At 44.8% G+C, this 24,667-nt stretch overlaps 1 protein-coding gene across 1 annotated transcript; it reads left to right on the forward strand.

Annotated features, from left to right (window-relative positions):
* Nucleotides 1-1,884: 1,884 nt before the first annotated feature.
* Nucleotides 1,885-23,701, forward strand: LOC126198983 (G-protein coupled receptor dmsr-1-like). The gene is made up of 2 exons (XM_049935650.1): nt 1,885-3,838; nt 22,855-23,701. Exons 1-2 carry the CDS (start codon nt 2,711-2,713, stop codon nt 22,858-22,860), a joined length of 1,134 nt encoding a protein of 377 aa, XP_049791607.1. The 5' UTR covers nt 1,885-2,710; the 3' UTR covers nt 22,861-23,701.
* Nucleotides 23,702-24,667: the final 966 nt, after the last annotated feature.

Consider the following 24,667-nt stretch of genomic DNA (forward strand, 5'->3'; position numbering starts at 1 on the left):
AGGTTTTGGAAATAGTCTAACCATAATTGCGACAGTATGGTATCTTCTTCGTCTTTCTTGAGAACTTTTATTATTACTTAAGTTCTTATATTTTTTGTAGCAGATTGTGTTCTAAATTTGCAAAGTATGCCTCACAACTCTTCCCGTAACCTTAGCAATACCAAGAAATTTTCCATAACGTGCATTACCAGTGGTGTAATAGGAGAGAACATTGTGATCAAGAAAAATGGAAAATAAAATACAAAATAAAGAAGTCGTTAATTGTTGTTGAATTACATTAACAACATAATTTTAAAGAGAGGCTGATGTGCCATTGTGGGTCACAGCCTGAAAATACCGTTTAGCACGCCCTTAGCAATACCGATTCATTTTCAATAACGTGTACTACCGACTACATGAAAGCTACAAACAATTATGTCCGCTCCCAGTGGCTGAGTGGTCACCGCGATGGAATGTCCATCCTGATGGCCCGGGTTCAGTTCCCGGCTGTGTCGGAGTTTTTCTCCGCTCAGTGAGTGGGTGTTGTATTGTTCTAATCTTCATCATTTCATCCCCATCGACGCGCAAGTCTCTTAAGTGGCGTCAGATCGAAAGACTTGCACCCGGCGAACGGTCTACCCGACGGGAGGCCCTAGTCACACGACATTTGCATTAGGTTATGTTATGTTACGCTATGTTAACGGGGACCTAGAAACGACGGAGAGGCTCCATCCCCGCCGTAGCCGCAGTGGCCCACAACCCCACGACGACTACCGTAGTCCAGTTCACCCCTCCGCCGCCCCACACCAAACCCAGGGTTAATGTGCGGTTCCCCCCCCGCCAAGGGAAAGTCTCGCACCAGACGAGTGTAACCCCTAATTTTGCGCGGTAGAATAATGGTGATGTACGCGTACGTGGAGAACTTGTTTGCGCAACAATCGCCGACATAGTGTAGCTGAGGTGGAATAAGGGGAACCAGCCCGCATTTGGCGAGGCAGTTGGAAAACCGCCTAAAACCCACCCACAGACTGGACGGCTCACCGGAACTCGACACAAATCGGCCGGGCGGGTTCGTGCCGGGGACCAGGCGCTCCTTCCCTCCCGGAAAGCCGTGCGTTAGACCACACGGACAGCAGGCCAGGCTGACATTTACATTACAAAAAAGTTATAAAAATTCAAGTTTCGTTCATTATTTATCTTCTCTCTTAAGTATACGTTTTAAAGAGATAGTGATGTGTAAGTAATGCCCTAAACTTCGAAATACTGAACATGATATTGATTGAGGTAAGTGAAATCTGGTTAACTTTCTCTTAAAAATTTAAAATACATATGATATCTGTTAGAAGAAGTCATTAGAGACGATATATATTCCATTTTATTCAAAATTTTAAAATATGAAGTAACCGACTACATTTCAGGTTTTGCAGAAAGTGGGTATGTGGGCATAAAGCACCCTTCCCCCCCTCGACCGTCCTCCCCCCCCCCCCTCCCCCCGACCCGCCACCAACACCGACACCACTGGATTGCGGGGGTTAAAGGTAGTTTCTGGATAAGCCGAGAAAGCTAACAGTAGAGGTTGAAACCAGCGTAACAGCGTTTGAAATTCAGTTAAAAGTACTTTAGGTTGTTTGATTACGTTTCGCGGCTTGTAAACGCCCGGGTGAAACCACTAACGCGGGCAAACAGGAGGCAGCGCGCAGCAGCCCCGCTAAAACGAAAGTTCTCTCGCAGCGCGGCTAGCGCGACCGGCTACACGCGGTTAGTTGTGGTCCGCGCATGCGCGGCCGACGCAAGGTGTCCCCCTCCGGCGCGCCCACTAGCAGCGCGTGAACGTCGCTGCCGACTCCGACGCGGCCGCTGGCGACGCCGACCGCGCCAGTAGCGTCCGCGGCGCCGCGCGGTGCACACGTGGCGTGTCTGGGGATCCGACGCTGCCACCGCCGGCTGCGACCGAGGCTGCCGTGACGCTGGGGCGCCTACCCACTGTAGTACGTCGGTGTCGCAGGGCATATACTTTTCTGTGATAAAATCGCGGTTACATTTGATGTATTGAGTTATTTCGAGAAAAGGGGAAACAGGTTCAGATTTAACAATATACACCAATTTTCCTTCTTTGATTACATTTAGATGTGATGTACGAGATATACGCGAATTCATGGCAGATAAAGTCCTGTCTCTAAAGTAAGGAAATTCACTGTAGTCTTATTGTTATGGTTCATCCGAGCAGTTGTCGAAGAAAAGTATAGAATCCGAGTGATCGGTCGACGAATGTGTGCAAGACACTCCCAGTATTATCGACACGCGTCCCCTTTTACACAGGGTTAACCTTCTAGTCCAATAGTTCAGGCACGTTTAAACTGTATCAGGAAGTTATCTGTTGATATGGACTATGATTCCTGCACGGTGACAGTCGAGTCGAAAAAGAACCGCAGGATATTTTCGTGTAGTTTCTGCCAGCCTACAAAAATACTGTCAGTTATGCACAGTGGCTGTACTAACTACGTTACGATTTATTGGGATCAGCAATAACGCAGTTTCTATACCATAACTCTATACATAGAAACCGCTTTGCTAGTATTGCAGCTGATTCTTTACTGTCTCGTCTTAACGAGCTGTTATACTAGCTACATTCTGATAAATCTAGTTCGGCGCGTAGCCGAAATGAGTTTTCGGGTGTGCGTTTGTAGGAATAAAGATTTTCGCTGAAAAGATTCAAGGCTCAATGTGAGCGATGATTTCGTCACCGACAGTAAACGCCACCACGGAGGCCACTAATTCTACGGTGGCGGAAGAAGTGGCCCAGTTCTGTGGTGCGGGACTAGAGCATTTCCACGCGGGCTACAAGCAAGTCCACGGTTACTTCAGCCTCTTGGTGTGCGTCTTCGGGTCGGTAGCCAACTCGCTCAACATTGCCGTGCTGACGAGGCGCGAGATGGTGTCTCCGACCAACAGCATACTGACGGGACTGGCCGTGGCCGACCTGCTGGTGATGGTGGAGTACGTGCCGTACGCGCTGCACATGTACCTGCTCAAGAGGCCCAAGGCGCTCACGTACACGTACGCGTGGGCCGTCTTCGTGCTGTTCCACTCCAACTTCGCCCAAGTCTGCCACACGGTGTCCATCCTCCTAACGGTGATGCTGGCCGTTTGGAGGTACCGGGCGGTGGCGCAGCCCCAGGCGAAGCAGCGCCCGTGCGGGATGCCCTCGACGTTGGCGGCGGTGGCGTCGGCGTACGTGCTGGGTCCGCTACTGTGCACGCCGCACTACCTCGCCTTCGAGGTGAAGGAGCACCCCGAAGACAACTCGACGACGCTGTACTACGTGCGGATGAGCCGGCTCAGCCAGGCGGCCGGTGGCCTGCTGAGCGACGTCAACTTCTGGGTGTACGGCGTCGTCGTCAAGCTGACGCCGTGTGCCGCGCTGACGGTGCTCAGCCTGCGGATCATCGCGGCGCTGCTGGAGACGAAGCGCCGGCGGCGCCAGCTGACGCTGGCCGGCTCGTCGGCGGCGTCGTCTGCGGCGGCGACGCGCCAGCAGGAGAAGGAGCGCCAGACGGACCGCACGACGCGCATGCTGCTGGCCGTGCTGCTGCTCTTCCTGGTCACCGAGCTGCCGCAGGGCGTGCTGGGCCTCCTCAGCGGGCTGCTCGGCCAGCGCTTCTTCGCAGAGTGCTACGTGCCGCTGGGTGAGCTCATGGACGCGCTCGCGCTGCTCAACTCGGCCGTCAACTTCATCCTGTACTGCACCATGAGCCGCCAGTTCCGGCAGACGTTCAGCCAGCTGTTCCGGCCGCGGGCCTTCGACAGGTGGATGCCCATAGACTTCACTGGAAACGGCCACACTAACATAATAACGCAGGTCAGTATCAAGCCAGTATCACTGTCTGTTTGCAACTACGCAACACCGTGCGGATACTCAAGAATGAGTTTACATTCGAACCTGGGACCTTTCTGTTTTGTGGTCAAGTGGTGTACCAACCATTCTTGTTTGTCCCAAAATAACAACGACGAACTTCAAGGTCATACAAAAAAATAAGAAAGTCTCGTAAACACGGCCTCTAAAATCATGCCTTATAACCTACGAGCACTTTGTTCATCTTCGCTAGTGCGCAACACATCTCTTCTGCTGAACAATTGCACATAGCTATTCAGGTATGCATTTTAGAGGCCATGTTTACTGGACATGTGTTTCGTACCATACTATCTCCTCCCAAAATATGGATAGGAAAGAACTTACAGTAGAAATGTTTCATAGTACGGAAGATGAACAAGGCTTTTATCTCTTAAGGTATGCGTTTTAGAGCCTTCGTTTACTAGACTTTGTTTTCTTTTTTTATATATAAGTAACAGGTCTCTAACGTTTATCGCGGTTTTGTGGAACGTCCTGTATGTTTATAACCCCCCCCCCCCCCCCTTGTATTCTTCTTTTGGCCCCTCGATTTGCTTAACTAACCTTGTCTTCTCGGCCCTGGTTAACTGCCATTCTCTCTGTGTTTTTTCTCTATGGTTCCAAAGTAGTGACATTTCATTCTTACACCAATAAAGCGATGATGACCTTGCTAAATAAAATACTTTGTCCGTCATTTCAGGCAAAAAATTTCACGACTACAGATAAACTTAGCCTTTATATAGTAAACAGTAATACATTAAATTTAAAGGCCATTACTAGTGCGATGATTACATGCTTCTTGATATAAAACAAATCTATTTGCTGAGCTGCATTAACATTCCTTAGTTGTCAGTAACAGTTCCACAATCTTTGAGTATATCTTCTCTATGTGTTGGTTAATATGGACTTCTCCATGTACATCAGGCGTATATCTTTTGTAAATAATAGAATTTTCCCTGTGTCTTACAGCTCGTATAAACAAAAGGCACGTACGTCATACCGAAAATGACTTATGTATTCTTAATCGGAACATTTTGGTGTAATTATTTGCATTTAATGGTCTCCTGAAAATGTACCTAGGGAGAAAGAAAGGGCCTCCGTCTTTCCCTTTTAGCTCATAATTCCACAGACCTAACCTTTTCTTCTTAGCCTGGGTTCCTCGCTGTTTTCTGTGTTTTGTCTTCCTAGTTCCAAAATAATGACATTCTTTTCTTGTAACAATATGTAATGTACCTTTTGTCGTCCTCCGGGAGAAAAAATTTCAAGAATATAAATAAAATTACTTTATTTGAAGTGAAATGCATAATATTGGATACGAAGGCCGCATGGACTGCGATATTTATATTGTCCTTGATCTAAAACGTATTATTATACTAAAATGTACTAAAATGTATTTTTTGGCAGTAAAAGTACCACCTACTTCTAATACATCTTTTCTATGTGCTAACTAACGCAGATTATTTCTTTTAGATCACAGATTTATATTTCGTAAATAACAAATATTTTCTTTTGTCATATAGCTTCAAAAAATCATATAATTAAATGGCACAATATTTAGCAAATTAACGTTTCTATACTGAGTCTGAACTTCTTGATGTAATTATTTGGGGTTATTGGTCTCCTGAAAATGCACTTCGCGTGAAACGGTTTATGAGGTTCGCTAGATTTCGAGGTGAAAGAGGGACTTCTAAGTAGTAATGACTCCAACTGAGCTATCCAAGCTGGACTCACGATCCGCCCTCACAGCTCTGCTTCTACCGGTACGTCTTCTACTACCTCCAAGATACCTATCTGCGAAAAGCAAAGGTCTCAGTTTCTAGTACCCGTCAGGCACCCAATTTTAAAGTGCCAGGAATTTTCAGTACATTCATCGTTCTGTTTGTTATGCGTGGCCGCCCGGTATGGCCTAGCGGTTCTAGGTGCTTCAGTCTGGAAAAGCTACGGTCGCAGGTTCGAATCCTGCCTCGAGCATGGATGTGTGTGATGTCCTTAGCTTAGTTAGGTTTAACTAGTTCTAAGTTCTAGGGGACTGATGACCTAAGATGTTAAGTCCCATAGTGCTCAGAGCCATTTTAACCATTTTTTTTGTTATGCGTGGGGAAGCCACCTCCGAGGTCAAAACTTAGGAGGTTGTTCAGTGATGTATGCCAAATATTTTAATGAGCTGACTAGTGGCACCCGGTGGCTCCTTACAGATTAAATTATAATTTATTCAGTTTTTTACCCCAGTTACCTATAATTCTGTTGAAATACCTTCACAGCAGTGAACGAATCTGCAAATGCAGTTACATAAATATTTGTCTGCATCTCCATACATACTCCACCAGCCACTACACGGTGCTTGGCGGAAGGTACCTTGTAGTAATACTGTTCAATAGCTTTCCTGTTCCCCGTGCAAATTGAGCGAGGAGAAAACGACTGCCAGTATGCTTCAATACGAGCCCTTTTTTCCATTATATTCGCGGTCCTTATGTGAGATACATATCTGTTGTTGACAGTAGGCTCGTTCCGCACTGTGTCACAAATGATGCTGACAAACTTTCTCAATGGTGGTTCGCGGTAAGTACGTCTTCTTCCCTCCAGGGATTCTCATTTGAGTTCAGTGAGCACGCCCCTAATACTAGAGAGCTGATCGAACCTAACGGTGATAAATCTAGCAGCAATCATCTGAGGCTTCGATATTTACTTTTAATCCGGCGAGGAGAGGACAAACATTCGAGCAGAAATCTAGAATGGACAGTGCAAATGGTTTGTACACTGTCTCCTTTATAGATGAGTTATACTCTCTCTCTCTCTCTCTCTCTCTCTCTCTCTCTCTCTCTCTCTTTACACGTCACTTTGTAACGTTACGCCGAGATATTAATCGACGTGAATGTCATCACTAACATGATTTCGAACATAACAGGAGTGTTTTTCCTACTGATTAGCGTCAACTTACGAATACATGTATCCACATTTAGAGAGAACCACCGTTCATCGCACAACGCAAATCTATCCACGTATTCCTAAATCCTTCCACAGTCACCCAACGACGACACTGTCCCGTACGCTACATCACCATCAGCAAAGAGACGCAAAATGCTGGTAACCTCATCCGTCACATCATTTATGAATGTAGCGAACAAGAACTGTCCCATCTCACCTTCATGAGCCACACCTGACGAAACCATTGCCACCGATAATCACAACACACAGCACAACCATCAGATGAGACTCTGATGTGGTCGCTATCGCTGCAGGGCCACCTCAGCGTACCACCCTAATGCACCCCTTCCATTGTATTCAGTGAAACAATACACGACGCCCATGTCGGCTAATTCTTCATCGGTAAATCTATCTAGGCTGCTGTGTATCACTGTCAACACTGCCGGAAATCTAACTCGAGACAGTACTGAAACCAAGTTGTCGCGGGGGGGGGGGGGGGGGGGCAAACAGTAAAGTAGACACTATTGCCGTCAACAGAAAGTATCTTGAGTGAATGCAAAGTGTTTCTTTCCAAGTTAGACACAGACTTCGTAGGGTCTATCTTTGGACTGTATAGCAGATAATTTCAACGCATTTTAGGTGGAAAGATATATGGCGTTAAAGTTCGAGTGAAATACAAATACTCTGTAACGAGCCACCGAGGGCCAGTAATCTCTGATACCAAAATACTCAGAAAAAGTTCGTGAACCAACTCTGAAATTTGGTCATCGGAGTTCAGATTCACCCTGCATAGTTAGATGCCGGTGTAAGATACCTAACATAGGCAATATAATGCACGCCAACAGCCTTGTAGCAAGGTAACAACGGTTCTCGTCGGATCAACGAAGTTAAGAGTTGTCGGACTTAGCTATTACTTGAATGGGTGACCATCCGAGTCTGCCATTCGCTGTTAGCGAGCGGGGAGCAGTCAGCCCTTGTGAGGGCAGCTGAACTACTTGACTGAGAATTAGGAGTTCCGGTTACGGAAACTGACAGCGGCTGTGGGAGAGGTGTGCTGACCACATGCCCCTTTGTATTCAATTGCGCTTATAAGCAGAGGATGTCACGGCGGTCGGTCGGTTCCGTGGGGGCCTTCAGAGTCCTGTTCGGGTGGAGTTTAGTTTAACTTTAGTAAACTGTACAATTGTGTTTCAAATGGCTCTGAGCACTATGGGACTCAACTTCAGAGGTCATTAGTCCCCTAGAACATAGAACTAGTTAAACCTAACTAACTTAAGGACATCACACACATCCATGCCCGAGGCAGGATTCGAACCTTCGACCGTAGCGGTCTCGCGGTTCCAGACTGCAGCGCCTAGAACCGCACGGACACTTCGGCCGGCCAAGTACGATTGTCACAACGGTTACGACATAAGGCGGTTTGAAACGTGAAGCTGTTGCCTCCAAATTTATATGGTTTGTTAATCTTTTCTTATCCACATCTAACAAAGGCTGAGGGAGACAAATGACAGTGGTATCAGTTATACCTGGTCATCAGTCATCGACACTTAAAATGCATGAGTGAAACTTTAACAAAATGGAGAATGAATAAGCTGTTACTTAACAAGACTGAAGACTGGGGTGTAACACCTTGTAGGCGGCGAGATCGTGAGAAACGGAACGTGAGCTCATGTGGGAGGAGGATGGGAAAGGAAATTCGACCCTGTCGTTTCCAAACAAATCATCGCCACATTTGCCTTAAGATATTTAGAGAGACCCGAGATAACATGAGAACTTCAAACTTGGCCGTCAGTCAGCTTGGAAACCGTCGTCCTCCGAAAAATGAGCTGCGTCACGCAGTACGGTAGTTACAATAGGAGTGGTATACTGGTTATCAAATGGTTCAAATGGCTCTGAGCACTATGGGACTCAACTGCTGTGGTCATCAGTCCCCTAGAACTTAGAACTACTTAAACCTAACTAACCTAAGGACATCACACACATCCATGCCCGAGGCAGGATTCGAACCTGCGACCGTAGCAGCAGCGCGGCTCCGGACTGTAGCGCCTAGAACCGCAAAGCCACCGCGGCCGGCTATACTGGTTATCGATGAATTTGTTATTGTTATGATTTTTAGGTGGCGTCTCCCTAGGGTAGATGAATAAATGTTGTTTACGTTACCCCTCTCTCTCCCTCTTTCTAAAAAAAGAAAACTATTGGCCACTTTACTTATAATAAACAACAAAGAGCTCTGCTCCAAAAAATGGTTCAAATGGCTGTGAGCACTATGGGACTTAACATCTGTGGTCATCAGTCCCCTAGAACTCAGAACTACTTAAACCTAACTAACCTAAGGACATCACACACATCCATGCCCGAGGCAGGATTCGAACCTGCAACCGTAGCAGTCTCGCGGTTCCGGACTGAGCGCCTAGAACCACTAGACCACCGCGGCCGGCGCTCTGCTCCTTCTACTCTCACGTTCAGAATATGGTTTATTACTTACACTGTAAGTAGATATTATTTTACGCAATATTCCCTGTTGCCTTTCTGGAACTATGCGTCCGCTTACTCTAGTAAGACCTTTTGTTTGCCCGGAGCACAAACGGCAGACACGCCTCTCCACAACATTCTTTCGTCTATGTTGTATTGTGGTTTCCACTGTAGAATGTGTTTATTGTAAATCTATAGTCAGAGGTTTCGTTCGTGTAGAAGTTTGTGTACTTGGTCATTCATTATTTGCTTGCTCTCCGCTGTAGTTCACTGGGCATGATAGGTATTTCTGGATTGGGAAGAGCTATTTGTCACGAATATTTATATTAAAACGGGAATCGTGGGTGCATCACAGAGCGGAAGATACACTGGCAGTTACATTGCAGACTACAAGGATGGTAGACCGAGCGAGGTGGCGCAGTGGTTAGCACACTGGACTCGCATTCGGGAGGAGGACGGTTCAATCCCGCGTCCGGCCATCCTGATTTAGGTTTTCCGTGATTTCCCTAAATCTCTCCAGGCAAATGCCGGGATGGTTCCTTTGAAAGGGCACGGCCGACTTCCTTCTCTAATCCGATGAGACCGATGACCTCGCTGTTTGGTCTCTTCCCCCTACCAATCCAATCCAATCCAAAGATGGTAGACCTGGAGTGTTAACGTTAGTACTCCACGTGACAGATGACGCAGAACTGCACACTAACGTGCAGTTTGGGAAACAAACTCTACCACACACGCAGTCAAGAGGGATTTTGTTTCAGATTTTCCTGTTTGTAACTCCTTTTTCTCACAATAATGTTACGAATACTGATATTCAAAAATGAAAAGCACAATACCTAATCCATAATTAGAGCAAACACACGGGGAGTCTTCCATATTCTTATCTCCGTGTCTGTTGTTTCTACAGCCTCTGCGTTTTGTCCTTTTTTTGTAATGGTTAATGAGTAACATAGTCCTATGAGGAAGAAAGGAAGTTGGTTGGTTGGTTTGTGGGGTGTTGAAGGGACCAGACTGCAAATGCCATCGGTCCCGAAAGGAAGTAGTTTGCTGTCTGACCATAACTACACAGAAGATTTCTTTATGTTACTGAAGCAACTTACGCTTGCGTGTTTACTTTAATTCTTTATGTTGGTTGCCCACTTGAAAGCGCGGCTGGATTGAATTGTAATTTGTTAAAATGTACAAATTAGTACGTTATGCAAAATTTGTGGCCATTATCCTACACAGTGGTAACTGAAAGAACCTTTTACTGCAGCATGCTACGATTAAATCTTGATCGATGTGGTTTTATTTAAGTGTCATATATTTCAAAATTTCGCATTTATACTGTTGACACTATTAATTACAACTTAGTGTACCACTGCATCTCCACGAAGTCCTACTGTGATTAAGTGTCGGTAGTTTTAGATACAGAAATGTTTACATTCTTTGATTTTATTTAATATGTTGCTGTGTTAGACGAAAATCGTAAAGAGACGTTCCAGTTACACAAATGGTTCGAATGGCTCTGATCACTACGGGACTTAACATCTGAGGTCATCAGTTCCCTAGAACTTAGAACTACTTAAACCTAACTAACCTAAGGACATCACACACATCAATGCGCGAGGCAGGATTCGAACCTGCGACCGTAGCAGTCACGCGGTTCCAAACTGAAGCGCCTAGAACTGCTCGGCCACACTCTCCGGCTCCAGTTACACACATACATTTGTATATCTGTAGTATTTGTGGCGTAGAGTATTTGGCGCAATAACATGTATCGTTCCCGTCACTCTACTGTTGTAATTCTGAATGATGTACAGGAGTAACGTTTATATATATGCCAGAACATCTATTTATTACAGTGTCGAAACATATAATTGCAGATATTTACCAGCGAGAAGATATTTTTCAGAAAAACATATTTAATATTTCATTAAGTATTTGTTTCCTATATGTGTTGCTTATGTGTGTGTGTGTGTGTGTGTGTGTGAGAGAGAGAGAGAGAGAGAGAGAGAGAGAGAGAGAGAGAGAGATATGGAGAGGGGAGGGGGAAGAGGAGGGTCTTGTTCCTAGGCGCGTATGTATGCGCCCGCGCGCTTGAAGGGGGGGGGGGGGGCGGCCAGGGGGCGGGACGCAATTGAGTATGAGATGACACGGCAGCATAGGATGGGTTGGCGACTGAGATAGTCTTCTGACTCCTTTGGTAGTGAACAATGCGTAGGCCATACGTGTAACGGGGTGCTTGTGTAACACGTTTGTTACGTTTCGTTGCCTTCGACGGCTGATAGATGAATGTCGAGGTGTACTATTACAAGGCTTTGCCAGTGTACAGATACTGGCTCCTGGGAGCCTTCGAAAAACAGAGGATCGTTGAATACTTTTAGAAGTGGAAAGAAGATGTACAGAAAATTCTTAGCCTGGTGATGCAGTATGTTTTCTGAATGAAATTTCGGCGTACTATAGCTAACAAACTTATACATATAGGTTCCATCTCTAAAGAGAGTAGCGTCTCTTGGTGGGAAAATGGCACGAAGTAAAAGGATGCCAAATACAGAGAAGTTGGTTACTTACTAAAATGGTTTCAGGTTTTTCTTTCACGAAGTGTCTTTGTGGACAACTAGGTTCATTTCTTTTGCAATCCAAACCTTTCCTCGAGCAGTTTCTCACCCAGTTGAACTCGATGATATACGTCATAATCAACAGGCTGTGTGCTGCACTATGAAAGGACACGAACACGCAAATCAGTTTTTGTGCCCCAGAAAACATTGGTCACAATTCCTCTGACAGAATAAAGTGGCATGATCCCTTCACCGTATTTGGTGACTGTTAATATTTAAAGCTCTTCAGACCGTTCTTTACTAAAATGGAGTCTTACTAGTTGATGGAATTCACAGTAAGCGAAAACATGCCCCACCGTTTTCGTTCGCTTCCCTTATTGGGAAGACTACCAATTTCGCATAGTTACAGATGCATCCGCAGGGGATGCACTGTTAATTAATATTCAGTTTTTTGGAATAGAACATTGTGAAAAAGAGAAAACGTTGTTACAAATATTCCCAAAAATGTTTGTCAATCGTGTATTAACTGTAGAACAGTGAAGAAAAGTTAAAAATCATAACACACATAATTAGCCCTCAAACAGTCGAGAAGCTATGATGTTTCATTGTTCATTCGCGAATCGAAAATGTTGATGCATTATAGGTTGTTGTCAATAGTAAAACGCATTAAGCACAAGTAGGTGAATGTCAGACTGGAAAAATCGGGACGCAAAACATAGCACAAAAAATAATTACACCCCTTGAAATTTATGGCAGAAGTGTGTCAAAAATTTTTAAGATGTTTTCGGAAAGTAACCTCTACGAATTGTACGAAAGTAAGTAATAACAATCAACCAAAAGTGCTGTTCCATTTTAGAATCAGTCTGCATTAAGAAAACGTGAAAACGAGGACGCTTTGTTGCAGCAGTACTATGGACTGTTAATTAGTGGTGTGCAACTACAAGCTCATATTGACAAAGACAGATCCCGATTTTGATACCATGAAGCATTCTCTTTCATAAAAAATGTAAAAACTGAGTTGACATGTGACAGGGAGCCACTTGCAATATATCAAGGTGTCCGTTATGGTAAACCAACGGCAAATGCAATAAAAGTGGCATTAACGTTACGTGACAAGGTGTTTTGCAGAAACACCTTAATAAAAAGCACAAAATGGGTAGAAGAATTCCTATAATACATGTTTTCTGCGGCAGACGTAGAACAGGCACGTGTTATATCCACGAAGCAGTTGTTGTGTTTTGATATTTACAAATTGAGGAGGAGCAGAGATATGATATTGGCCAGCGATCAGAAACATGCCGGAGCAAATTCCTGTAAGACAATAAAGATGTAGGTTTTCCGTGATTTCCCTAAACCGCTTAAGGTAAATAACGGGATGGTTCTTTTGAAAATGGAACGGCCGATTTCCTTCCCCATCCTTCCACTACCCAATCGTTTGTGCCGTCTCCATAGCATATGGCGTCACTTATTTCCCAATCCTTTAACTGCAGATCCTCCTATCACCAAATTTTCAGCTTATCGACGGAAATTGAATTGCAAAATTGTAAACTTTGGCTTCCTATGGATGAATGTGCGACGCTGCGGCATAATTTAACCGTGCAGCTCGCAAAGGTAGTGAACAGGAGATTTGTCGATACCTGGACATACAGTCTTTTAGTATTTCATTCCGTGTACTCAGTTAGACAGTGAGTACAGCTCGAAGTCAGGCGCGTGAATAATATACACAGATACTTTTGAGAAAGTACATGTAATTGCGCTCCAAAAGCCGACTGGAGGAATCGGGAAAAAAAGAACCATTCCCACGATTTGATGATACTGGCAGAAACGGATGCACCATAGGCGAACACAGCATGAGAGAGGAAGTGGTCGACCTAGTTAAGATCTGTCAGCCGTTAGACACACATTCAGTCGTGAATTCATCATTATGATTGATCCGACGAGCAAATGGTGGTTCAATGACCGTGAGGACTATTAACAGGCGTCTCACTAAAAGGCGACTGAGCTCTTCGCGCCCATTGCGCCAACTACCATTGAGTTCAGTAAGCCAACAAGGCCGTTTTGTTGTGTAGTCGGGCACATTCGGTCTGGAATCTCATTTACGGTAGTGGAATTGTTTTCAGTGACGAGTTTGCTTAGAACTAAGCCCTGTCGACCAGCGAAGTCGTGTCTGGGGCGTCCCAGACCACGGTGGGATGCCAAACTCACTGCCGTCCCCACATACGGCCCGACAACCAGGACCAGTGATCTGGGGTGCCACGTCATTTCATAGGAGGACCCCTTCGGTAGGAATCCCCAGTACCTCTATAGGGCAGCAGTACGTCGACGATATTCGACGCCCCGTTAGGTAGCTCTGTACGGCAAGTCGTCTGGGGTTTACATAGCAGTAAATGCCCGCCCGCACACGGCCTGATCCTTCCCCAATCGCAAGCTGGTTGGAGTGCCGTATCGATAATGTGGCAAACGTTCTCAAAATGGGGAGAGATCCGTGAACCTTGCTCGCCAATGTACGGTTTGAGAAGCACGAAGACGAGCAGTAGAAAATCTCGCAGTTTGCGGGCGGGAATTATCTTGATGAAATGTAACGCCTGGACGGCTTACCATACAGGGCAACAAAACAGGACATAGGGCATTGTCGATGTACCGCTGTTGTGTAAGAGTGCCGCGGATGACAACCAAAGGGGTCTTGCTATTTAGAGAAATCGTACCATCCACCATAACTACTGACTGCCAGGCGCCGGCCAAAGTGGCCGTGCGGTTCTGGGCGCTGCAGTCTGGAACCGCGAGACCGCTACGGTCGCAGGTTCGAATCCTGCCTCGGGCATGGATGTGTGTGATGTCCTTAGGTTAGTTAGGTTTAACTAGTTCTAAGTTCTAGGGGACTAATGACCTCAGAAGTTGAGTCCCACAGTGCTCAGAGCCATTTGTACCATTTTTTTGACTGCCAGGCCATATGGTGGCCGCTAGTCACGTTTGTTTCCTACTGATGCCCAGAGCGTCTCCAGACTGGTCATCAGGGCTCATTTCAAAGCCGTATTTGTCACTGAAGACAATTCTGTTCCAATGAATGAGAATACAGGCTGAAGACGTGCGTGGAGACGGCCGATACCAAGGTGACTGCTGCCCGTCACAAGGTCCGACAAACAACACTGGTTGTCTGGGGTGCCATTTCTTATCGTAGCAAGACCCCTTTGGTTTGTCATCAGAGGCACCGTTACAGCACAGTGACAAGACGACGATATTCTACGCCCCGTATTGTTGCCCTTCATGGATTACTATCCTGTGCATTTCAGCAAAGTAAGGTCCGCCTGCACAAGACCAGAGTTTCTGCTGCTTATATTCATGCCAGCCAAACCCTAACTTGGTAGCAAGGTCGACAGATCTCTCAGTTGAGAACGTTCGGTGCATTGCGGGTAGGGGCCTTCAACCGACTCCAGATTTTGGCGACGTTACGCGCCAGTTGGACAGAATGTGAACAGATATCCCTCTATCTGTCAATGCCAAGCCGAATAACTTCTTGCATAAGGGCCAAAGTTGGAAGGTGGCGTAATATTCTGGATCAGAAACGAAGTGCGTGCTATCCAACGAACATGACATGATGTTCGCTAAGTAAAATAAAAGAGAGAGAGAGAGCACAGAAAATATGTCGCAAACAGCTACAACAATTGCTTAAGACATGCTGTAACATGCAATAAATAAGATCAAGAAAAAAACTCACTTATGATGGTGATATTTGTCGCCGAAACTAGTTTGGAAGAATAAAGAACTAAACGAATAACAACGTCTTTTGCATCAAGGTGGACTCTTATATTGCTAGCCAAAGTTTGACCAACACCTCCTTTACTTCTCAATTTGTGAAGCTGTTTCTCTTCAATAGCTCGTACAATTTTACTGTAACTGTGATCATTTCTTTGTCTGTACAGATACGTCATATCTACCTATTTCCGTCCCTTTCAGATAAATAATTCGTCACGCGTCTTTTCATTTTCTTACAGAGTATTTAGTCTCGCTAGAGTATACCTCAGGTTATGGTACACCATGGACCAAATTATCAAAACACAGTTCAGTGGATTAGCGATAAATTTCTTACTGTATCAAGAAATAATACCCTATACAAAACATGAAGACGAAGTTAACCTCACTTAAGAGTGTGGCTATACTCTTAACACTCACAAATGAAGTACGAAAAATGTTTAACATATGGTACAGATCAGAGTGTCAATTATCACTGTTGATCATTTTCTACAATAGAAGATTTAACTGACAATAAAGCACTCCGCCTTCAGGTCACAAGTGGCCCATCGGGGCCATCCGACCGCCGTGTCATCCTCATCTCTGAGGATGTGGATAGGAGATGTGTGTAGTCAGCACACCGCTCTCCCAGTCGTTATGATGTTTTTTTTTTTTTTTCTTTTTTGGCCGGAGCAGCTACTATTCGGTCGAGTAGTTCCTCAGTTGGCATCACGAGGCAAAGTGCACCCCGAAAAATGGCGGCCCGGATGGTCACCCATCCAATTGCCGGCCAAGCCCCACAGCGCTTAACTTCGGTGATTTGACGGGACTCTGTGTATCCTCTGTGGCTACGCCGTTGCGTAATTGACAATTGCTTCACAGTAACTTTGCAGAGTTTATCTATAAATGTGAACATTCGATACTTGTGACCATTTCATTTGTGCAGTGTTGTCCGCCATATACACTCCTGGAAATTGAAATAAGAACACCGTGAATTCATTGTCCCAGGAAGGGGAAACTTTATTGACACATTCCTGGGGTCAGATACATCACATGATCACACTGACAGAACCACAGGCACATAGACACAGGCAACAGAGCATGCACAATGTCGGCACTAGTACAGTGTATATCCACCTTTCGCAGCAATGCAGGCTGCTATTCTCCTATGGAGACGATCGTAGAGATGCTGGATGTAGTCCTGTGGAACGGCTTGCCATGCCATTTCCACCTGGCGCCTCAGTTGGACCAGCGTTCGTGCTGGACGTGCAGACCGCGTGAGACGATGCTTCATCCAGTCCCAAACATGCTCAATGGGGGACAGATCCGGAGATCTTGCTGGCCAGGGTAGTTGACTTACACCTTCTAGAGCACGTTGGGTGGCACGGGATACATGCGGACGTGCATTGTCCTGTTGGAACAGCAAGTTCCCTTGCCGGTCTAGGAATGGTAGAACGATGGGTTCGATGACGGTTTGGATGTACCGTGCACTATTCAGTGTCCCCTCGACGATCACCAGTGGTGTACGGCCAGTGTAGGAGATCGCTCCCCACACCATGATGCCGGGTGTTGGCCCTGTGTGCCTCGGTCGTATGCAGTCCTGATTGTGGCGCTCACCTGCACGGCGCCAAACACGCATACGACCATCATTGGCACCAAGGCAGAAGCGACTCTCATCGCTGAAGACGACACGTCTCCATTCGTCCCTCCATTCACGCCTGTCGCGACACCACTGGAGGCGGGCTGCACGATGTTGGGGCGTGAGCGGAAGACGGCCTAACGGTGTGCGGGACCGTAGCCCAGCTTCATGGAGACGGTTGCGAATGGTCCTCGCCGATACCCCAGGAGCAACAGTGTCCCTAATTTGCTGGGAAGTGGCGGTGCGGTCCCCTACGGCACTGCGTAGGATCCTACGGTCTTGGCGTGCATCCGTGCGTCGCTGCGGTCCGGTCCCAGGTCGACGGGCACGTGCACCTTCCGCCGACCACTGGCGACAACATCGATGTACTGTGGAGACCTCACGCCCCACGTGTTGAGCAATTCGGCGGTACGTCCACCCGGCCTCCCGCATGCCCACTATACGCCCTCGCTCAAAGTCCGTCAACTGCACATACGGTTCACGTCCACGCTGTCGCGGCATGCTACCAGTGTTAAAGACTGCGATGGAGCTCCGTATGCCACGGCAAACTGGCTGACACTGACGGCGGCGGTGCACAAATGCTGCGCAGCTAGCGCCATTCGACGGCCAACACCGCGGTTCCTGGTGTGTCCGCTGTGCTGTGCGTGTGATCATTGCTTGTACAGCCCTCTCGCAGTGTCCGGAGCAAGTATGGTGGGTCTGACACACCGGTGTCAATGTGTTCTTTTTTCCATTTCCAGGAGTGTATTAATATTAACCACACTGTGGTGCGCATCAGTTTCTATGTTAACTAATTCATATCTTGCTGTACCTTTGTGCTATGTTCTGCAGGAAAGTCGTGGGCCGCTTGCCTAGAAAAATATCTGCTCCATGTATAGGAGGGTTGTTTCTTAGCTTCTTTGTTGTGGAGATTTTACTGGTCTTGGGACAACCTTTGTGTAGATCTTCATAAACAGAAATTATAGTTCCCATGGAAAGATTATTTCACTGTGCTGTGGCGCGTGATTAAGTTTGAATCTCGCTGGCAGATTATGGCTATGTTTCATGCCATACTCAAACGCAGAGCCCAGCCATTCACGATTTACTCTCTCATGAGTGAACTACCCACTCGCAACTCACGTAACGCCTATATAGCTATAGTTGTGTTAAGCCTTCTGTCCTACGTTCCGGACTACACGGAACCTTTCAGTAATACTTCTATGAACAACAATGCATGAATGTATGGAGAAATGACTTCGACATAAGCTGGGAGTTATTTTCAAAAGGGCATTTTCGATGATTCTCTTCATACGTAGAACCAACGTCTTTCACTTCAAATGAAATTAGCTTTACAGAGTAAGATATCAGATAAAGTGAGAAAATTTGTGCCTAAACGATTCATCCCTATCTGCTTTATTTTGGAAAAATTGATAGAATGTATATTTACATTATCGTTCCTACATTATGCCTCAGTAGGTATCAAAATGGCTCTGAGCACTATGGGACTCAACTGCTGTGGTCATTAGTCCCCTAGAACTTAGAACTACTTAAACCTAACTAACCTAAGGACATCACAAACATCCATGCCCGAGGCAGGATTCGAACCTGCGACCGTAGCAGTCGCACGGTTCCGGACTGCGCGCCGAGAACCGCGAGACCACCGCGGCCGGCTCAGTAGGTATCAATGGAGGTTTTGTGTTTCTCACAAAAAGAAAAAAACATCAAGACACTTCCGTCGCATCGAGCTCCAAAGTGCTTTACTAAGCTTGTTCCTAATGGAGGTTGTATGCCTTTTATCCACCCATCTTCAAACAGACCTGCCTAGCCTATTACAGAGGACCTGTACTTCAATGTAAATAACAAGCCACAGTACAACCTGGCATTTATCACACTAACGAATCATTCCCAAAGGTGACAGGAGAAATTCTTTAGACGATTGGGAACTAAAGCCTACACATTGGGATTTACGATAATTTATCGACATTTAAATACATTATCAACAACAAAAGAATGGTTAAATAAAAATAACAATTGTAACCGCTACTTGAAACCATCCTTTTTCCTCCACGTAATCACCAGTACATGCTTTCCCTGAATTTTTAATATCGTCACTGCCTTCGCAGCAACTTTATAATATGTTTATTGATCGACGGTGTGTCTTTCCCGTTTCTCAAACCCTTGATCGTACATACTACTCTACAACGAGCTGTATAGTGGATTTCAAATTAATCCATTCATGCGCCACATATTTGTCCCCAGAGCTGAGTATTCTATATTCACTAATCATATATCTTACACTTTGTTTTCTGTTACTATTCTAAAGCAATGACGTTTTCCTGCCAGTCTTAACATTCCTTGGAACATCTGTAGACATCGATGTTTTAAGTGACGTATAATCTATACACACATGCGTGTATCCGTAACTTCTTTAATTATTACACATCTGCCGACTTCACCTAATAACTTCTACAGTACAATAATGGACAATCATAGAATATGAGTTAATTATTTTCCAGTACTAATGACAAAACTCACATCCAAAGCATTAGTAGGAGACTGTTGCTTGTCATCTAATTGCGAATATAGGTAAGGTTATGACGTGAGGCTTCGGTACCTCTGCAGTACGTATTGGCATACTATTTCGACGGTGAGAACCGATCTAATTTCTGCCACAGTCTAAATTCAAATCAGAAGTTCACTCAGGACATTACGCTACATACTGAGAGAAATTTACAGTGATGGTTCTGACAATAAGTCAAATCAAAATTTGGGTAATCTACCTTCATCTAATTGAAATACGTCGAATGCAGTAGTTAGACACAAAAATATAGCACTGTAATGTTACAACTAAGTAAATGACAGTATGCCTGCGCTTGCTAGTGGTTTGCGTCGGTTGATTATATTCACTTCACATTTTTTTTTACTTAGAAGAAGCGTGGACCGTAATTCAGTAAGTCTCCGGAGGCCTAACAAGGAGGTGCTTTGTTAAATAACGCGTGAAATGCGGCACAAACCACCGCCAAAGCGTCATATCGAATGAATGGGAACAGTGAAGAAGCATATAATCCAAACAAACACAGGTTCCCCAGTACGGCCACATTTCCTGCTAGACCGACTTACTGGTCGTGTGTGCCTCCATTTCCTGCAACAAATGTTAAACCAAAGGGTGATGTTCCTTACGGTGAATGGAGGCGTATGTGGTACATGCATGATGTTTATCGGTGTCTCAGCTCACTTTTACGTGGCTTTTCGGAAATTGTAACACTAATCTTGACAATGGAATCGATCGTACATCGCGAACACCGGGACCTTCCAGGTTCCCCGACGTGAACACGTTGGATTTGTGTGTGTGGGAATACTTAAATGATATGGTGTCATAGCCCTGCTGGCAGCATCAGTGAACTCCGAGCACACATTGTGGATACATGGGACTTTTGCACGTGAACAAGTATCGAAGAGGAGACGTGCTGAAGCCTGCTCTCACACAAACTGTGGCCATGTAGAACACTTTTAATGTGCTCATCAAGTGCATATATGCCGTTTAGGACATCTTTGAGTTATCGGGAAACAATATCGGTTCTCAACTTAACTTTTGTTACGATTATTTGCATGTTTTATTGTTCTCTACGCGCCCTTTCGTTTGTCCTATAGAGGTCAAACACTGTGTATACACAACCGAGCGTGAATACTGCCGTCTTTAAAAAGTTGGTATAAATATTAATTATTATTACTGTTATTAATGGGAACATACGCATATTTGTTGTGATCGGTGACCAAAATTTACAAAGAATTAATAATATCTGCACATATCTGTTACATAACTGTTATAATCAGTATTTTATATGGTGATTATATATGAATAAATTGATCATGTCCCTTCGGCTCCAAGGACTTCACTTCCCATATTTTGGGAGTTCTGTGTAGTATGGACCAAACCATGGAAAAATGTCTAGTAAGCATGGGGGCAAAAATGCATCCCTTAAGAGCAATGAGCTAGTGTGAAACATACCTCTTCTTCTGAGCACGTGCTCATAGCTGTAAAGGTATATATTTTAGAGCTGACGTTTACTATACTTTCTTCTTGTTTTGGTTCAAAGAACCTGTCCCTAGAGTTTGTCGGTATTTTTAGGCACTCCCTGTTTCTACATTCAGTAAGTAGGCGCCTTATCAGATTGAGGCAGGAATATTACACATACTGTACTATATTAGGTACAGGAAACACATACGCTTAGAAACGTACTACATGACAACAGAGTGACGCTACATTGTTTATTGTTGAGAACAGAACCAACTGCTCTGTGCCTATCTATTACACGAAGAGCATTCAGTAAATAATGCAGCACATTTATTCACAAAGCAGATTCGTTTCCTTCAGGGTTCCAATACACCATATAATACCTCACTCTTTTAACTACACAACGCTATTTTTCACAATAGCCTGCGTTTAGTGAGACGACGTTACTCAGCCTTATTGCAAGGACCAGTATGCCCGCGTCATACCACTCTGTTGGAAACTTCGGAGCCAATGCCTTGGTGTATCAATAACCTACTCACAACCACGTACCGCTACCCGCGAATCACGTCTTTCATTGGGCAAAACAAAGGTGCGAGGTCCGGGCTGTAGGGTGGAAGAGGCATAACAGTCCAATGAAATTTTTTGAGCACCTCCCGGATACGTAGACTTCTGTGAGGCCTTATGTTGTCATGGTGAAGGAGGAGTTCGTTTCCATTTTTGTGGCGAGGAGCATGCTGATGTCGTTCCTTCAGTTTGCTGATGGTATAACAACACATTTTAGAGTTGATCATTGTACCATGAGGGAGGTCATCAAACAATACAGCCCCTTCAGAGCCCTAGAAGACCCCCGCCATGACGTTACTAGGTGAGGGTGCGGCTTTGAACTTTTTCTTTGGAGGAGAAGTAGTGTTGCGCCACTCCATGGATTGCCGTGTTGTTTCCTTTTCGAAGTTAGGAACCCATGTTTCATCGCCCGTGACGATGTTACGCAAAATCTTTTCACGGAGCCTCGACATGCGCAAGTAGTTCCGTACAGATGACCTTCTGTTAGGCGGCGAGGAATGCAGCGGCCACACACCGTTGGGTACTCCAGGTAGTGGACAAGTGTCCACCAGAGACGTCCAGTTGTCTGAGATGTGTGTGTCTGCGATAGGTCGATCACATCCAATGAGAGTGTCCGCACGTTCCAGCATTGCAGAAGTCACAGAGGTGCTGAGTTGGGCGGCACGAGGAGATCGGACAGGTTTGCACGACTTCGTTCCGATTATGACAGACGCCTGGTCCAACGGCTCACCGTGCTTTTCTTCACTGCCAGTTCTCCGTAGAGATTCTGAAAGCTCCTGTGCAATGATCTGGTTTTCAGCTATCTCCTTGGGACGCCCGTCCGTTACACACACCATTTTGAAGGCAACGTATAGCCCCACCACCTATCTGAACGTCATGAAACTATAGGGTTTCAAGCGGGAATGTTCCACGAGGTCCTTCAACAAATTACGCATTTTTTCTACCGAAATTGGCCTAGAAAAATGTGTGTTGCTCTACTTATTTAGTGCTCCTCGAATTCTATTTCCAAAGTAATACGAAATTTTTCCTTACTTACGCCTGACAGGGGTTTCCGTTATCAGAACCGTTGACATCACTCGTGTGACATTTCGTGCTAATGTTGATACAATGTTTTTATTGTTCGCAGGTATAACAGCGACTGGTCGCCGGATGAATCGTCTTCTTCGCTTGCAGACAACGGTGCAATCCTATCGCTTTTCCTACCGAAGCAATGCCGTATCGTTCAACGTGAGACTGCATGGACGGTGCTAATTAAACAATCGGCGTTCATTTACATCGAAGCAAAATGTATTGGCATACGAGAAAGTGTCACTTGCTTGCTGAGCCCGAGAGCAAATGACATTTTTTTGTGGCACAGTGTGTTCGTATACTGGCACCAATAGGGTACTCTCGATGTTGCCTCGTCGCATAACGCTGCCCTGCCTCTCGTCTTGTTATCCGCTGGTGATGTGTACACACGGCTAACGCAATAGCAGAAACAACAGTAAGACAGCAGACACAGTTTCTCTCTTGGGATAATACTGATAAAACTGAAAACTCGTCGCAGCGTATGTGGCATTCAGCTGTATACTGACGATTCTTGACAGTTACGTACCAAAATTAACTTATTTAAAACAGTCAGAAACCATACGAACAAATTCCTCCGACTGCAGTTCTTAGTAAGAAATCGGTTCTAGTTTAACTGTTTCATGTAAAGCTGAGGGACACCTTTCCTGTTCTTGTAAGACTGTACGAGAGTATTGACATAAATGTGACTTCCGTGAAACCAGTTTTGTATGGGGTCTGTTTTCGTTATCATCGTACAGCGACGCTACCTTTAGGCGTTGTGCAAAACTTTGCTCAAACAGCCCACGTGTATTAAGTTGGAATACCCAAGCTGACTGTTAGTTAAAATGCCATTCATGTTATTTAATAACGTTACTTTTAAGAAATAATTTAATAAATGTTTCGCATATGCAGATGAATAAAATTCAGCTACGCATCATTTTATAACCGTTGAATCCTGTTATCAACTCCTTATTTCACTTATTTGTAATAAGAAAGTGATGAAGACATATTAAAATAATTCTATAGCATCATAACAACTTATGAAGGCGACTGTGTTAGAGTATACTTAAAATAACATTTAATAGTGCTGCCCCTCAACATGCATATCCTCTATATTCATTTGAAACAAATACACAATAAACACGACAACGATTTTCTGAAAACTTATTAAAATTGTAGTGTCAGCTGAAATTATCTTTTCAAATTAATCATTATATCTTCATTGTAAACCATTGGAAAACTCTAGCATTACATATACTGATATGCCTCATGTTAAAGTCGTGTAATGTTAAGATATGGAAAGTACCAAGTTTCTTTTAAGACTTCTTTTGAATTATGTGATAATATAAAATCCTTAGTCATAAAGCTTGTTTTTGTGCTTCTCAAGTGTCCATTAAGGTCCTACAATGGGTTCTGCAATGATCACCGTGAATATAAACTTCGAAGGCGATTTCTGTCGTCTACATACGTTACACCGTAGACAACGTAATAAATAAAGGTAGTGTTATGATAAAGGAAACGTTTTCTATAAAGTTAAGATTGCATCTTTGTCTTGACAGTAACTAAGGGAATAAAATTACTAGTGAGCAACTACTTACTCAATTCAACAACTCACAATAAATAATACAACCAACTTTATCTCATTCAACCTACAAAAATTAAGATTGCACAGAAATATTTTCAGCGACCCACCGTGTCAAACTGAAACCGTCCAAGTACCCAGCATTACCGCTGTACATACAATATCCATCCAAAGCTCAAAACGATATAAATATGTTTTAATCACAATTAATACACTGCAAACGTGTTCAGACGCATCTTCTTAGTGTACGACAGCAGACCACTTAGTACGCAACACACTTCTTCGTACTTTGAAGCATTATTAACCATGT

This window comes from Schistocerca nitens, chromosome 8 (genome assembly GCF_023898315.1).
Source record: "Schistocerca nitens isolate TAMUIC-IGC-003100 chromosome 8, iqSchNite1.1, whole genome shotgun sequence".
Taxonomy (NCBI): domain Eukaryota; kingdom Metazoa; phylum Arthropoda; class Insecta; order Orthoptera; family Acrididae; genus Schistocerca; species Schistocerca nitens.

Coding starts and splice junctions, on each gene's coding strand:
- LOC126198983 (XM_049935650.1), top strand. CDS start 2,711: ATGATTTCGTCACCGACAGTAAACGCCACCACGGAGGCCACTAATTCT.